At 36.2% G+C, this 17,182-nt stretch overlaps 1 protein-coding gene across 1 annotated transcript; it reads left to right on the plus strand.

Moving 5' to 3' along the window:
* The first annotated feature begins 537 nt into the window (after positions 1-537).
* Positions 538-16,154, plus strand: LOC113092932 (platelet-derived growth factor C-like). The gene is made up of 6 exons (XM_026258723.1): positions 538-663; positions 733-830; positions 6,866-7,046; positions 13,872-14,079; positions 14,165-14,385; positions 14,714-16,154. The coding sequence occupies exons 1-6, from the start codon at positions 538-540 to the stop codon at positions 14,825-14,827; spliced, it is 948 nt and encodes a 315-aa protein (XP_026114508.1). The 3' UTR covers positions 14,828-16,154.
* The last annotated feature ends 1,028 nt before the right edge of the window (positions 16,155-17,182 follow it).

The following is a 17,182-nucleotide window of genomic DNA, read 5'->3' on the forward strand; positions in this document are numbered from 1 at the left end:
TTTTGTTGGTTCTGTCTTTGATGGAAGGACGAAAGGTTGTTGAAAAGGAACATATAAGATATAAGATAGTTATCTATCTATTGACAACTATTAGGAATTTTGATCAGGCATGTGATATACTGAACAAAATTATAAACGCAACACTTTTGTTTATGCCACCATTTTTCATGAGCTGAACTTTTTTCTATTTGTACACAAAAGGCCTATTTTTCTCAAAATATTGTTCACAGATCTGTCTAAATTTGTGTTAGTGAGCACTTCTCCTTTGGCGAGATAATCCCATCCACCTCACAGGTGTGGCATATCAAGATTGCTGATTAGACAGCATGATTATTGCACAGTTGAACCTTAGGCTTGACACAATAAAATGGCCTCTCTAAAATGAGCAGTTTTATCACCACAGCACAATGCTACAAGATGCTGCAAATTTTGAAGGAGCGTCCAGTTGGCATGCCTGACTGCAGGATTAGTCCAACAGAGCTGTTGGTCTCAACCTGACTGCAGTTCGTCATTGTAACCGACTTGACTTCATATTCGATGGCGGCTGGCACTTTGGAGAGGTGTTCCCTCACGGATGAATCTCGGTTTTCAAGTCCAGTTCAAGTCAAGTTTGCTGATGTCAACATTGTGGATCAAGTGGCCCATGATGGCAGTGGGGTTATGGTATGGGCAGGCATATATTATGAACAACGAACACAGGTCCATTTTATTAATGGCATTTTGAATGCACAGAAATACCGTGATGAGATCCCAAGGCCCATTTTTATTCCATTCAATCACAACCATCATGATAATGCACGGCCCCATCAAGGAATCGGTGCACAATTCCTGTAAGCTGAAAACACCCAGTTCTCACATGGCCAGGATACTCACTAGACATGTCACCCATTGAGTATTTTTTGGGATGCTCTGGATCAGTGTATACGACAGCATATTCCAGTTCCGGACCCTCCAATACAGTAAAACTGCACATTTTAGAGTGGCCTTTTAATGTGGCCATCCTAAGGGTGCACCTGTGCAATAATCATGCTATCTAATCATCGTTATGCCACACCTGTGAGGTGGATTATCTCTAGAAAGGAGAAGTGCTCACTAACACAGATTTAGACAGATTTGTGAACAATATTTGAGAGAAATAGGCCATTTGTGTACATATATTTAATATATTTAATTATATTGTATTAATATATTTTGACAATCTATAGCACTATTTTTAAGATTATTTGACACATTTTGCAATCATCTAATAGAGAGAAATGATTAAGCTTATGAAGTGGTGTTGGTTTGTAACGCTATTAGCTGGAATCTCGTAATGTGGCTTGTTTTTAAAGCATGTTTACATAGATTCAAGACAATCCAGTGTTTGTGTCTGATGCTGTGCCATATTTTCTAAAAGATATCAGCGGTACTTTCTTCTGTCCTACTTTAGCTTCTGTGGAGTGAATGTATGCATGTAAACCTGGTAATAGTGAAATCAAATTAAATTATTGATGAGCCATCTGCCTCAAGTGCACTGGGATGAGACGAACCCTCTGCTTTGTGGTCTTCTGAGGTAGAACAGAGAAACAGACAGAGTGAAACATGTATTCATTAGCTAATGTGTGATGTTGGCCTTAACATTTAATTTTGTCTAATTGCAGTTTTTATGTCGTTTACTTTGTGAGCACAAAATATTTATATGACCTTTATTGCAAACCAGTTGCTGTTTAATGGTTTTCTCATACACCTACGGGTGTATCGGTCTACACTGATTTATAAGAGATCTTTCAGCCCTCAGGCCTTTTTTTCCTGTGTATTGGCTTTGTGGAAATCAAACCTGTATGTGTCGAAATCAGGGGGTTTAATGTCTTTTTTTATTATTATTTTTTTTTTCATTAAGTGCTTGATGACCTATTGTTTTAATTGAATGTGGTTTGAAACTTTAGTGTCAGGCTGGACAGAGAGTAAACAATACAAACTCCAAAAAGCCAAACGGCTGTGCTGGCACATAAACGTATTCTTGTCCAATCAAATGATTAGTACCAGGCTTTGGCAGCGGCCGCTGAAACCACCATTTATTGAACACTGCAGGAGCATTGAGGCCATGCAGGCAGAAATAACACAACCTCAACAATGCTCTCTCTTCTTTTCTTTATTAAAAACAAAATTATAAATAAATAAATGCTCAGTCCACTTTGTTCAGTCCAAGTTGCATCAAAGACTGTAATTTAGGGGCCTGCAAAGGCAATGAGACACATAAGGGGTGAGTTGACTTAAATTGCACCAATAAATGCAAAAATCTGCATTTATTTTTCCGTTTTAAAATCATTTTAAATACAAGTCTAATAGAAAATTCAGCCATTGCACCAGTCCCCTCCATCAACAGATATATATATATATATAATTTTTTATTTTTTTATTTTTTTTGCTACAGTACCCAAAACCACTCTGATGTTTTTGAGGACCTTTGCATTATTGCATAAATTCCTTTAGTAAACAGTGCGCTTAAACAATTAGTTTATAATTAGTTATAAGTTATGCTATTTCAGAAGGTGCTGTTCATTCTTCTCCATAATTTTGCTGTATGGGTATATAACCACCCCCGCCCCCAAATAACCAAAACTAGCAAGTACCCAAAATATTTTATTTGTTCATGAGTGGTGTGCCATCAAATATGTGATCTATCTGAATTATTTAGAGAATCCGCTATTTTAAAATGCTAAGGAGAAAGTAGACTATCTAAGAAAGGCAAATAAACTAAAAAGATTGAGAGGAGAAAACTGGTCTTGAACCAGCTCTAACATATATTAAAATCTTTTTAAACTACCCTTGAGCACCTTTGATAGAATATATCATGATTTATTGTAGGCTTATTTATTGTGTAAAATTTTGTCTAACTTGGAGAATTTATAAGAAATATTCTGTATAATAAAATACTGTAAGGGAATAGATTTCCCCTACATTTATATTACAACTGTGGCATGTTGTAGCTATTGGTTCTTAACGTGCCAGTGGTTGTTTGTTCGTAACAAATGCTATATTGAGATATAGATATATATATGCGCATTTAAAAAAATATCATTATTGGCCTGGTAATGATTAATAGATATTCCAAAAAATGGCTTAGATTAAATCATTAAGAGCCTGATGAACTCTTAAGCAATGTCAAAATAAGAAAATGTTAAGTTAGATTGACTTCTCATGGCATGTTTATTTAGAAGATTGTCAAACTATAGCCAATAAGTGTCTAAATAATATAAAATACATTCCATATATATCCTATGTAAACAAGTACTTGTTTACGATGATGTTACTTTATTGCAAATAAAATTTGCACAGATGGCACAAAATGCCATTTCATAAAAATAAGCAAAAAAAACTAGTAAATAACGCTTGAGTGAGCATGACACCCACCCTCCCCAAGTAAACTTAATTTAAAGGGTGTTACAGTGGTGTTTCATGTATTCAGAGTTGTTCACAGTGTTAAAGAGATGGATTATCATGCTAAACGTCCAAAGTTAAAAAAAATAATAATAATCTAGAAGAATGACTGAGAATTTCTGTGCCCAAAATCTTACTTCCAGGTTGGTAAAAGTTTCGGCTGGGTTTTTTTTTTTTAGATCGTGCATCTAATGATGTAGATGAGAACGGAAGTCCTAATATGAGCATTTCTTTCGGAAAAGCGTGCCCGCACAAACACATTGACCGGAGGAGAGTGAGACGCGCACATCATCATGCTCCAAAATCGTCGGCAGCGCTGCATAGGATTTGTTCGAGAATGCCTCCAAATAAGTGCATTTTTGGATGTGAGGGAAAGTTTACCGTGTTCAGCTTCCCCAAGAATCCAGCGTTACATGAACAGTGGATGAAGTATGCAGTACCACTCTATAGGTACTCAAGATTAACATGAGATTAGGTGAAACTGTGTATCTTACATACCCTTTAATATCATTTAAGTGTGATTTTCCTGAAGCATGTGTAGTACAAAACAGTTCTTCAGTTGCTGAGTGCCAATTTGGGATACCTGCGTAGTCCCAGAATCTAATATGTTTTTAGCCATCATAATAAAAGATAATTTAGCTCTCATGTTCTCTGTGGACAGCAATGCCATAAAGGTGATTGAGATCCATTTAGCGGTGCTCTGGCTCTTAGCTTATTCAGTTCATTAAATGCTTGTGAGAATGGATTTCTAGGTCACGGCTATTGTAGCTTATGAAAAGCCTAATACGTTAGCATATTAGCTTGAGATCAAATACAGATAAATATAATTTATGAGCTTAGATGTCTGTAGCCCTCCTTTTAATCTTATTCACTCTTCACTTTCTCCCAAGCATTTAGCTCAGTTTTTCTCTGTGTACTTCTGCTTTCATTTTTCCTCTCTCTACTTTTCCTGTCTTTCCTCACTGCCTTTATTTGAATGGCTGTGTTTAGCTTTAAAGCCATAGTTCCCTGTTTTCAGCCTACCCTTGCATCTATTTCTTCCAAAAACGTAGCAAAAAATGTATCTATTTTTAAATATTTTTTATCTACTTTTAGCAATTTTTGATAAGTGTCTCAAACAATAAAAATGCACACATTTTCTGTCTAAATTTCACAAAAAGAGGAAGCCAACGTTGCAGTACACGCATCACATGAATTAAATTATTGCTATTTGCAATTGTTCAATTTGATAATTAAAAGAAGTTTAATAATCATTCATACATGATACCCCTTGTTAGTAGCTTATACCTGTGATTGTTGATCAGTTAGAAAAATATCTAGAAAAATTGAAAATGTACTAGTAATTTTCCAGGACATTATCTGTTTTAACCCTGTAAACCGAAAACACTAAACAATGCGTAATTAAAAATACAGGTAAAAAAATACCCTGTGAATTAACTTTTCTTGGAGTGTAGCATGTGTTCAGAATATGCAGATATACTAGTTTACTAGCGTATAAAAACTTAAATTGTAAGTGTTCAATAATTCAATGTTGTGTTTAAAGGGGGGGTGAAATGCTATTTCATGCATACTGAGTTTTTTACACTGTTAAAGAGTTGGATTCCCATGCTAAACATGGACAAAGTTTCAAAAATTAAGTTGTACGTTTGAAGGAGTATTTTTGTTCCACAAATACTCCTTCCGGTTTGTCACAAGTTTCGGAAAGTTTTTTTCGAGTATGGCTCTGTGTGACGTTAGATGGAGCGGAATTCCCCCCCCCCCCCCTTTAAAAAGTTTTCTATTTTAATATTATCTTATGAATTTAGATTATTTTACAAACAAATCTAAATTAACATGTAAAAAAATATTTTTTGCTGAGATTTGATGTAGTGACACAATTTTGCATTGTGATTACTTTGACTTCATCGCGCAATGACATCACAGTGTCATTTAGCAACTTTTAGCAACAAATCGACCTTCCTTTAGCAACTTTTCCTGAAAATTAGTTGTTACGATAACAAACATGCAGCAAAAATGACACGAATACTAAGGAAATTATGGCAGATGAAGGATTTGGTTTTCAAGATAAAGTAAAGTAAAAGACTTCTTAATAAACCAGAGAAGGTAAACATGTTAGTATTGTTGTGGGGGGAAAGGCATGCAAGTCCTCTCACCGACAGCCAGTTTAGTTGTACCTTTATTTTGTTTTCGTGTAATGCACGTTTTAATATGGATGGATGTGCTTTATTTGGCTACTTTTGGAGTGTTGAATAAAAACACCTGCCTACTCCCATTTTAATTCTTGGAAGAGCCAGGGCAAACCTTCTATATAAATCCGATTGGATTCTTTTGAAATAAGAAAGTTATATACACCTAGGATGTCTTGAGTGCGAGTAAAACATGGACAAAGTTTTGGTTGAACTAACCCTTTAATTACTAGAATACTATTTTCTCGCTAGAAATGGCATCAAATGTGGAAAAGGTCCAAAATATACATGTACGTACAAAATGTTAACCATCCTTCAAGACGACAATGTCAACTTTATTTTTAGCTCAACTTTCACGGAATTGAACAGATAGGATTGTGAAATATTTTAGGTAGCGAGGTAGGAGTCAAAAATGACCCTTAAACTTTAAGCTGCTCATGCTAATTTGACAAACTGCAGAGATATTCTGAATATGTCTATGAACTGTTTAAAAGTTTGAGGTCGGGGACTTTTTTGTTTTTGAAATAATTCCCTTATACTCAACAAGGCTGTATTCGCTTTAATTTCAAATACAGTAAAAATAGTAATATTTTAAAAATGTTTTTTTTTTTCAGCAACCATTACTTCAGTCTTCAGTGTCATATGGTCCTTGAAATCATTGGTGCTGTAGAAACCATTTTTATGTTATCATCAATGTTCAAAACAGTTGTGCTGCTTTAAATTTTTTCAGGATTCTTTTATTAATGTAGTGAAAACATAGCTGCATTTTATTTGAAAAATAAATCTTTTAAATGTCACTGTTGATCATTTTAATGTATACTTTCTGCATAAGTGTTGAAATCTCACTGACCCTGAACTTTTGAATGATAGTGTAGATGATTTTGCCTAATCCAATCCCAACTAGAGAGTGCGAAATGCAGATGTAAACAGCATTAAATGTGTTTTGACATCCAATCAGTTAAACCAAAATCGTAAAAGGTTCTCTGGATTGTTTCACATCAACAACTAATGACATGTATCCAAATGCCTGTTGATATGGAATCCTGACTAAAACAATTTGCTTTTTGGTTTACTGTTCATAAATGTTCATCACAAAATCTGAGATCCTTTCTTTTGAAATTCGCTCTTAAAAGGCCACAAGTGCCGATCTGTCTTGCCCAACTGCTTATGATGACATCATTGAAGATGAATGTAAACAGGAGCTGAATGCTAGTGATTAATGAGTCCCTTGTAAAAAACAGTGTTCTTTGCTGTTGTAGGTATGATTATGTGGAGGTGGAGGAGCCTGTCGGAGGCGTGGTGTTGGGGCGTTGGTGTGGCTCAGAGATGGTTCCAGGACCCCAGGTGTCCAAGGGAAACCAGATCCTGATCCGCTTCGTCTCTGATGAATACTTTCCCTCGGACCCAGGATTCTGCATCCACTACTCTTTGCTTCAGCAGGTATGAAATTACTCATTCACCACGTCTTTGCTTATGCAATGCTTATGCAACATTTACTGATAGGGCTGGCTGTGTTTTTGCTGAAAATGTTTTGTTAATCCCTAACGGCCCTGTACTATATTATTCCTCCACCTGATGAACTTAAATACACACTGTGCAAAATAAAATTAAATGTTTATGAGAAATGCAGTGAGCTTTGCTGAATATCAACACATGAAAAGTCATACTGTATGTACTTGGGATCGAAAAAGAGATCCTGAGAACTTAAACATACTCCTATTTTATTACAATGCATCTGTTGCTGTAATCACCATCCCTTCCTCTGAAATGACCTGGCAACCTTAAATGGCACTTACTAAGTTGGAAATTTCAAGCTATAATCATAGTCCTACCTCAGAGACCTTCTCCTCAATGTCTCACTTCTTGTGGTGGTGAAAACCACAGCAGGGCGAGCTACGGTGTTTTCCACTTTGGCCATGGTTCAGTTTCCTCCCTTTAATTTACACTCTGACAGGCGTCACACGGCACATTTGAAAAGGATTATTCCCCTGAAATGATTTAATAGACATGCTTGGCTTTGATGTGTGATGCCTGTCAAAGTTTATGACTCCACTTTCCCTTGCATTTGTTTACTGAGGCTTCAGAGCGTGTCTGAACGCTTTGCTACGTAGCTTGAAAATGACTCTCGTTGTTTTTCAGTGAACAAAGGTGTGCTTTATCTTCAGGTAGATAATGGCTGTATCTATTCTGCTGAAACTTAATTATCTTAGTGTTGATTGTGGTGAGAGATGCCACCAAAACTAGACAGGACAAATGTGGCTGAGGATTATTAAACATATGGGGTTTCCATATGTCCTCTGCTTCTGATCTCATATTTTCTATTAAAAGTGCTGATGCTGTCAATCTTTTTCTGCATTTCCGTTGATTTGAGAGCCAAACGATGGTAACTGTGCTATTACATTACTTGCCAACAAAAATATTGTCTTTTAGAGTCTTAATTAATCCAGTCATAACGTAATACACTACTGTTCAAAGATATTTGAGTCAGTAAGTTACAATATTGTTATTTAACTGTATTTAGACCTTTTTTAATTAGACATTTTTCCGTACTTTTTCTGCAGTGGAAATGCATGAAATCATTTTAGTTTATCTCTGGCTCCAAAACTGACAACAATAAAGGGACATCGATTTGCCTTTAAGGAGATCTTTTGATTGTTCTTTTTAGGGATTTTCCCCTAGATTACTTCATTTTTGGCTTTTGGGTATAAAATGAAGCATGTTTATATGTAGAATTATGTGTAGATGAGTACATTCTCCACTCTTTATACTAGCGGTGCTCTATCGTTGCAGAGGAGGTGGTGTGTTATGGCTGGTTTCTGGACGGCGAGCTAGCGTCAGAGAAGATGTGGCTGAATCAAGCTCTATTTATAGGGTTTGTGGAGGAGGATGTTGAGCTGGAACTTACAATTTCAACATGGCCTCCTCCGGCCCTGACTCACAGTGCACAGTTTGTTTTATTGCTCACCAAACCATTTGTATTCAGGAGGCTTGTGGATGGGAGTTGCATCTCGGTTGTTGTGTGCCTGTGTGCGTCAAATTGTTTGAATTGGTGTGTTCTAAAATGTCACGGAGTGTGTGGCAGAAGGTCTTCAACAACCTAAAAATAAGTCATTTGCTCTTTTATGAAACATTGCTTGACTATCCTGCAAATATTGTTGTTGTGTGCTCTTTCGACATAAAGTGAGCATATGGATGATACATCTTTGCCAGGTGAATACAAAAATACAATTTCATAGTATGGCAAACAAAAAAAAATGCACATAGAATCTAACATATAGTGAAGAAATGCCTTTTCTAGCTTCTAAATGTTTAAAGTCTTTAGTTAGCTTATGTTTTAATCTCCTTTGCCGTTAAATTCAGCTTCTCTCTGGCGGCATGTCTTAATTCCCAGTTTAATTTGCACATCCTGCACCACCTACTGTCAACTGAATTGTTTAAAGACAGCAGTGGTGTTAATGACACTAAACTGCAATTTAGCAGGAAATGTCCTTGGATGCCCTGCAGAAAAGAAAAAAAAGCTTTCTTTGATGGAAGAATTTAAAAATTGTGACCTTTTTTGCTACTTTACCTACATAGTATAGTAGTAGTAGTAGATGGGAGCTATATTTCTTAATGTTTTAATCTCATCTTTTTGTGTTGCAGTCGTCACTGAAGAAAAAGCTTTATCACAGGTGCTATGGTGAATTTTCTTTTTTATGAAAAGCATTTTACACATAAGTGGGAATTCATTAAACAGGTTTCATTTATCAAAATAGTGTTGGGTGGAGGGACATTTTTATTAGTTAATACTAGTAAATAAGCCCATTTTTTTTCAGTTTTGGCTTAACAGAAATATGAACAACATGTCTGTAATATCATGCTTAGTGTTTAATGTATTACACAAAATATAAAGTATATAACTACTTATTTATGTTACAGGAGGAGTCATATTTGGTCCTTGACATGTAAGAGATCCAGTATAAGGAAATTTCAGTGTGAGGAAAAGACCAGAACATTTCATAAACTATAAACCTGGATGAAATATCAATAAAACCCAACTACACAAACAGATGAAGTGGAAAGTTGCGGAGATCAACATTTCTAGCATGCAGCCACACATTAATAGATGGTATAACATTATTGGGTAAAAATGTTAATTTTGGAACTGTTAATTCACCTGACAGTTCACAAATCCAGTGTACTTCTCATAAAATGCTTAACTGTGTTCTTAGTCTATACTGCATCCAGGTTTATATCTCAGTTTATTTTACCCCACTGTCCACTGATGCTAATCTAAATGATGAGTGCTTCAGATCTTTTACTTGAAAGTTCCCTATTATGATGCAACTTGGGGAAATGAGTGGCCTGTTTGGCTGGCTGTTGGGTTTGTATGCGGTAGCAATGGGCTGCCATGTTGGAACAGCCGAATTCTGTTTCTCTGTGGTCAACCTCAGCTACTGGAAACCCGGGATCACGGGGGCGCCCCTGCACTTTCTGTTTAAACAAGCAATCACTCCCCTTCACCACTACCACAGAGAGAAGAGGGAAAATGAGCCCCAGCTGCGATTCTCAGGAAGAGACTTTGGGAGTTGGTAAGGTTTTGAGGGAAGAGGTCATTTAAATCGGCACCTTTCTCTGGAAATAAGAAAAAAATTGGGATTCTCAAGAAAGTCTGCTTTTAACTCCCAACTGGATTTCATAGATGTTTTCCTCCTCAGATCAACCTTAAAAATGCCTTTTGCATGTGCTTACTGATTTCCACTTGCTTTGCATTAACTTTATTGCCATTAAATAGACCAAAATAGTCTAGAACAAAGGCGAGATGTTTCTTTCCAAGCAGAGTAACCAGTTTCATAGGCACCAAAAGTGGGACATGGTTGGGTTGCTGAGGCCAAACTAAGTTCAGAACAGGATTTTTATAAACATTTTAAATTGGAAACAGCTTCTCTTTAAAAGAATGAGGTTAATGTGCAGTGTGAACACGGTATACACTTGTGTGTAAGAAACTTTTGTATTTGCCACTTGTTTTTAAAAGTAATTGTAGATGGCGGTTTTGTTGGCCGGACCTTTCTTCTCAGTAACATTAGTTCAGGACAACCACAAGGATTACTGAATTACATAAGGCATATAATTTCAAGCACAATGTCTATTCAAAATTCAGAGTTGGATGTGTGAAAATGACTCACTTCATTTCTCTTCTCCTCTTCCTTCAACCACTGTGTATGACTGGCATGCCACCAAGCTTGGCCTTCACCAAAATACATCCACAGTGAATCACCCGCATTTTTGAGTGAGACCTCTGCACTGTTATTTGGTTTTCTACAGAGCTGAATGCTCTCATGTGTGTTCTGACGGCTACTGGCAGACATCTGAGTCTGTGCTCATGTCCATCTGTTAAGCCATTTTCCCTGTACAACCTGCAAACAATTTGAAACATCATGTTGTCTGGCTTCAGAACATAAATGAAGGCCATTATTTTGTGGATAATATTTTACCTTTAATCAAAGCATCTGTTAGGAAATATGATGACATGAGCAAGATGTTTGAGGAAAAGCACCTTAAGTGTTACTGTGATATGTGATACTTTATTGGCAGATTATAAATGCAGTGACATGATGCTTAAGAATAATCATTTCTGGTAACACTTTGCTCTAAGCCTTTATGTATGATGCATTCTAAAAGTCATTTTAATGCATTAATTATGCCTTGTAATGCACCCTATGATACATTGTATATGAACGATTGTCTCATAAAAAAATTTAACCATAGTTAATACATTATAACACTTATCAACTCTATGCATTTAAAATTTGGTTGTAATTTTATATTAATTCATATTATATTGAATAATACCCTTCGTAATGCATTATACATAAAGGCTTTAAGTACAGTTTTACCTAATTTCTTCACGCAAAGTATCAAGATATCTTCGTATGCATTTAGTGTTTTTTTTTTTTTTTTTTTTTTTTTGATGATTTTTTTTTTTTTTATAAATGCACTCTTTTCAACCAGACATGATTTAAGTGATTTAAATCGTAATTGTGATAGAAATATAGTGTTAGCAAGCTTACGCATGTTAATTTTGATAAAGTTTAATAGTAAATAAGACACAGTGAGACAATATTTAAATAAAATGATAATAATAATGAGAAGAAATATTTATTTGCAACAACTGATGGAATGCTAAATGCTGTACGCACAGCGTTGTCAAGGTAACCTAAGGTCAGTCATTCCCTTCAACAAGGGAGTCCCAAATGCAAATGAGACAGTAATGCCCTTAAAAGAACACACTTCTGACTCTGCCCTTTGAAGGGAGTAGTTTTTTTTTTTTTTTTTTTTTCTCGATTGTTTAGATCTATGATCTATTTATTAAATTATATGTTGCCTGCATGTTTTTTAAATAAATGTCTGAATGTGAATATTGTGTTTCTATAATGAGCAAACCAGTTACTGAGTGCACCCTTAAATGCATTTTAAACTCCCTTTATACCTGCATAGTATAGATCTAAAATATAGGGAAAGTATTCAGTTGTCATTTGTTTCTTTTAATATGTTGAATTTAAATACATGATTCCATGTTTTATATCTGAAATTCTCCTAAATTTCCTATGTCTTGTAAGCGAAGTTGCTCAAGTGCTGTTATCCGCTTCGGTTGGGATGCTTGGCTCTGGGTTTATAGTCCAGGGCTCAGAGGATCTTTAATTGACAGATTGAAAGAGTGCCTCACATTCACAAGCTGTTAATGGTTTCCATTCCCCGATGCTGACCAGTGCCAAAAACTGGAAGCCAGCTTTGTGTATTGAAGGATAGCTGAATGTACAGGTTTTTATGAGGTAATTGCAACTGCTCTTGAGAGCTTACGAATATATATATATATATATATATTAACATTTTGATGTGTGCAGCAGATTTACATCTCTGATTGAAAGTTATGGTGACTTGCTGTTCAGTGAGTCAGGTGATAATTCACTGAAGCATTCATTAGAATGATTCAAACGGGTCACTTGGGAGTTATTGAGTCCTTTTGAACAATTGAAATAACAATAAAATAAGTGGCTTATAAGAGTCATGCATTTGTAAATCTGACTTAGCTGGTCATAGTCTTTCAAAGGCAGAGGAACACTTGTTGTCTTTGATTTATATTGAGATTGACCTGATCCTTTCACTTATCACATTAACTTTGAAATGTACTGTATATATATCCTATAAAATATTTGAATGTCTTTAAAGAAATGTTTTCATTGCTTAATGTCCACATACAGTATTACTGTACTGACACACATGTTGGCACTGTGTTATTTCTAGTGCTTGACTCAGATGCCCTCAATCAGTCTGTCTTGGTGACCTCATTTACCGCTTTGTTCACGGTAGCAATGCTTTTTTTATCATTGTGGAAATCACAGACCTTCCATTGACACCTTGTCCTTTACACAATAGTAACCATGCCAACTCACTCCTCACTTGTTACCCGGTTTAGAGTGCAGCATTGGACGTGTCATTCATAGGGGGATTATGTTAGTATGCCTGAATTAAGCTGCTGGAAAAAGGACATGTTGACAGATCCCACAGCACCTGAGGCAGCGGAGAGGAGTTGAACTGAGTGCAGATATGTGGCTTCTTACAGATTGCCCAACACCATAGGTATCAGTGTTGCTGCCCTGGCATACATTTTTAATTGTATGTTTGAGTTCAAACAAGGTAAAACTGCTTGGGGGCTGGTTAACTGACTCTGTGGATAAGCCAGTGTCAAACTTGAACCTGTCTAGCAAAATGATTCCCTTATAAATTGGTAATTTAGTAACACTAAAGCTCTTTTGTTGTTCTCTGATGCTTTGTTGGGAAAAACTGCATTTTGCGTAGATTTAGATTTAATTTAATTTGATAATTATTCATATATTGTGTGTGGTGTGTGTGTGTATATATATATACATGTATATGTGTGAGTTTAAAAAGTGAATTTTATTCTATGATTATATATTATTTTTGGGGGGGGAAATTTTCACATCTAGCATTTTCTGCATTTTAATGATTTATAATTCATTAATATAACAGCTACTACTTAATTATGCAGTCTTAAATGATATTAAGATCTGCTAAAATTATATTTACATGTTAATCTAATTTAATTAGCCACAATTTGAGAAGAAAGCAAAGCATTAAACAATAAATGTTAAAATATGTCAGGCTTCTGCAGAATACTTTATAATCATCTTTTAAAACCGAAATGGCCCGGAGTGGCTGCAGTACCACTGATTTCTTGTTTGTTTGTGTTATTTGTATGTTCAGAGGCAGTCGGAGCCCGAGACCCCTCCAGTGATGCCTGCGTGGATGCAGAGTGTGGATGTTCTGAGTGAAGCTGTCGCTGGATTCAGCACAATGGAGGAAGTAATGAAATACCTGGAGCCGGAACGCTGGCAGGTGGACATAGAGGACCTCTACAAGCCTTCCTGGCAGGTGGTGGGCAAATCATTCTTCCACCAAAAGAAATCCAGAGGTGAGATCCTGTATTTAAAAATACTTAGTCAATGCTGGAACTACTAAGTTTTTAAAAAAACAGCTGTATATTTTTGTTTGAATAGGAGCGGTGGACCTGAACCTGCTTCGTGAGGAGGTTCGGCTTTACAGTTGCACTCCACGGAACTTTTCCGTCTCGTTGCGTGAGGAGCTGAAAAGGACGGACGCCATCTTCTGGCCCAGCTGTCTGCTGGTGAAGCGCTGTGGAGGGAACTGCGCATGCTGCTCTCACAACTGCTACGATTGCCAGTGCTCGCCCACCAAAGTGGCCAAAAAATACCATGAGGTATATAGCAAAGAACAGAAGGCCTTCTATTATACTCTGTATTTCACATATTAGGTTTATTTCACTGATAACTGTGTGCAAGTGTTTATGTGTGCATCAGTGTGTCATCTATTAATGCTTTACTATGCTGTTTTTGAGTTGGTTCTAAAATGTATCCTGAATTTAGAAATGATGTAGTGCAAATTTAATGTTCAATTATGATTTCATGTGTACACATGGTTAGTGAATGAGACACATTAGATTTACATGACGTGATGGGGTGTTTAATTGCGTGAATAATTTCTGTGTGTTTCTCTGTCTGTCTCTATATTTGTCTCTTCATGTGCAGGTTCTGATGCTGAAACACAGAGCAGGGGGTCGGGGGCTGCAAAAGACTCTAACAGATGTCCCCCTGGAGCACCATGAGGAGTGTAGCTGTGTGTGTAAAAATGACTCCGACTAAAACAGTCCCAGGGAGAGAGCAACACTGGCCCTCTACAGACTCAACCAGGGAAATAATTCTTGCATCATGCATAAATGTGCGGAAGAGATTTTACCCTGACATTGCAAACTAATGAAATGAAAGAGAATCTTGATTTATCTAAACCTGCGGTTCCATTCGTTTTGGGCTCACAAATCTATAGAGAACTGACCTATGCAGAAGTTTCCATTGGCCCTGTGATAACATGGAATGTCAGGAGGAAAATTGGACACGGTCTTGCTTCTCTGTGTGTATGGGGAGGTTTGCAAACAGTGTGTGTGTGTGTGTATGTACATTCATGAATCTCTTTCTGTGTGTGAGTGAATGTATAGAGCTGTTCAGGAAATTAGGTATTCCAGGATAACTAGAGAGCCTGAAGTGAGTGTGCTATTACTTGTGGAACAAGTGGATTTGACGCATTCTTTTATATCATTTTTCTCTTTGCTGTTTTCACAACTTAAAAGGACATTGACTGTGCATCAACTTTCAGCAATTCAAGGACAATTTTGAGGTGGCATGGACTTTCTCCTCAATAACATCCCAAAGAAATGAATTACTTTGTCATAAACCAGCACTCAGGCACCTATTCATTTCTGAATCGGCATATTTTCATGAATAATTCAAAAAGAATATTCCAGGAAAGATAAAGATGGGTCTTTTTTTTTTTTTTTTTTTTTTTTTAACCAGAGCTGAGTGATCACGCATCTTCTGCTCTTTTGCGTTGTACTATAGACTCTTAAAAATGGCTCCATTTGAGAAAGAACACTAAAATACAATAGTGAAACTTGTGTAAATATATTTCAAATTGTGATTTGTTGACTTTTCCTATGTCATGACAGTTTTTGGTACCAACATTTTGGGCATGTAAGAATTGTTTTTCCCCTTTCATAATCACTGTAGTATTTTCCGTATTAGTCACTCTTTTAGTAGAGACATTTATACTTTTGTGTTGTTTGAATAACTGTTTTAATTGTGTAATAAGATTGTTGTTTGACTGGAGACGAAATTAAAACCATTAGATGTTCATGTAAATAGACTTTTTAGAAGTTAAAGGGACATAGAACTGCCAGTACCATATTCCTCTACCATTAAACGATTAACTAAATTGTTGTGGTTTTTCCAAATGGCGCTTAAAGCATTGGTTTGCCCAAGTAATCTGCAGTTGTCACAAAAATGCAAAGTACTGCCAGGGAACCCTATGACAATGAACTATTTACTGCAATCTGACTTCAGTCTTTGAGATCGTAATTGGATGTTAATGATGTATCTCTGCATTAAGCTTTTCAAGAGTAAAATCATGTGACTGACAGTGTTTCTCTCAGCATTCCTTGAATAGTGGACGCAATTTCCTTTTCACTTGATTTTGGCAAAAAAGTTGATCTCATCTGCTTTCAGTAGATGGCATGCGAACACTAAAACAATATAACAAAACATGACATTGGTGGAAAATGAAGCCAATGTGATTTGTTCACAAATTCAGTTTTGATTGACTGGAAAAGGGAGCTGAGTAAACAAGACATACAGCGTTATTTCCATCTTTTTTAATCAGCCTTAGATGACCTTTTCCTCTGTCATTTTGTCAGGCTATTATTCTTTGATGTAATATTTTTGTGACTTGTTTTTCATACTTCGATCACAGATTCCTCACACTTGGCAAACCAATTTAACAAGCCACCTACTGTAAGCAGGCTTCGAGATCATCTTTAAAGGAAGAAAGGCTCATTTTTTGCGCAGAGGGAATGAGAATTTGGATTTTGTTGATGTGTCGTGAAAGTGAGAGAAGTGCCTTGATGTTAAAAGCATGACGTTTCTCTCCATGAGACTCATTTATGATTCAGAGAGAAATTTGAAAATGTGTGTGTCATTTTGGATCATCATCCGATTCTATTGTAACAGAATCTTAAAGGTGATGCATGCTTTTTTTTGGTAAAAATACTGTCTTCTATTCTTAATTTGGAGAGAAAGCCTTCATCTGTCTCTGTTATGTCATCAAAACTCTTATTCACGGGATGAAGTTTTGGGCAGGGCTTCCTGATCGTTTGACCAATGGCAGATGGGAAAGTGTTTCAAGAACGTTGAAAACAACCAGTTCAGTTATGCTAATGATGCAGCAATCATACACTTAATGATATGCTGTCCAAGGTCATTTTATGATCATCAAGTATAGTGTAAGTAGTTGAGCATAATAACATGAATACTCTTAATATTCATTAGCACATGTCCGTTTGCATTCTAAAGAGACTTGGGCATTTCACTGTCACCGTAAATAGTACAAAATTATGAGTCCAAATTTATGAGATTGTCTGGGAGCAAAGCATTTATGTATTTAACCAGATG

The sequence above is a fragment of the Carassius auratus genome, unplaced genomic scaffold (assembly GCF_003368295.1).
Source record: "Carassius auratus strain Wakin unplaced genomic scaffold, ASM336829v1 scaf_tig00214763, whole genome shotgun sequence".
In the NCBI taxonomy this organism is placed as follows: domain Eukaryota; kingdom Metazoa; phylum Chordata; class Actinopteri; order Cypriniformes; family Cyprinidae; genus Carassius; species Carassius auratus.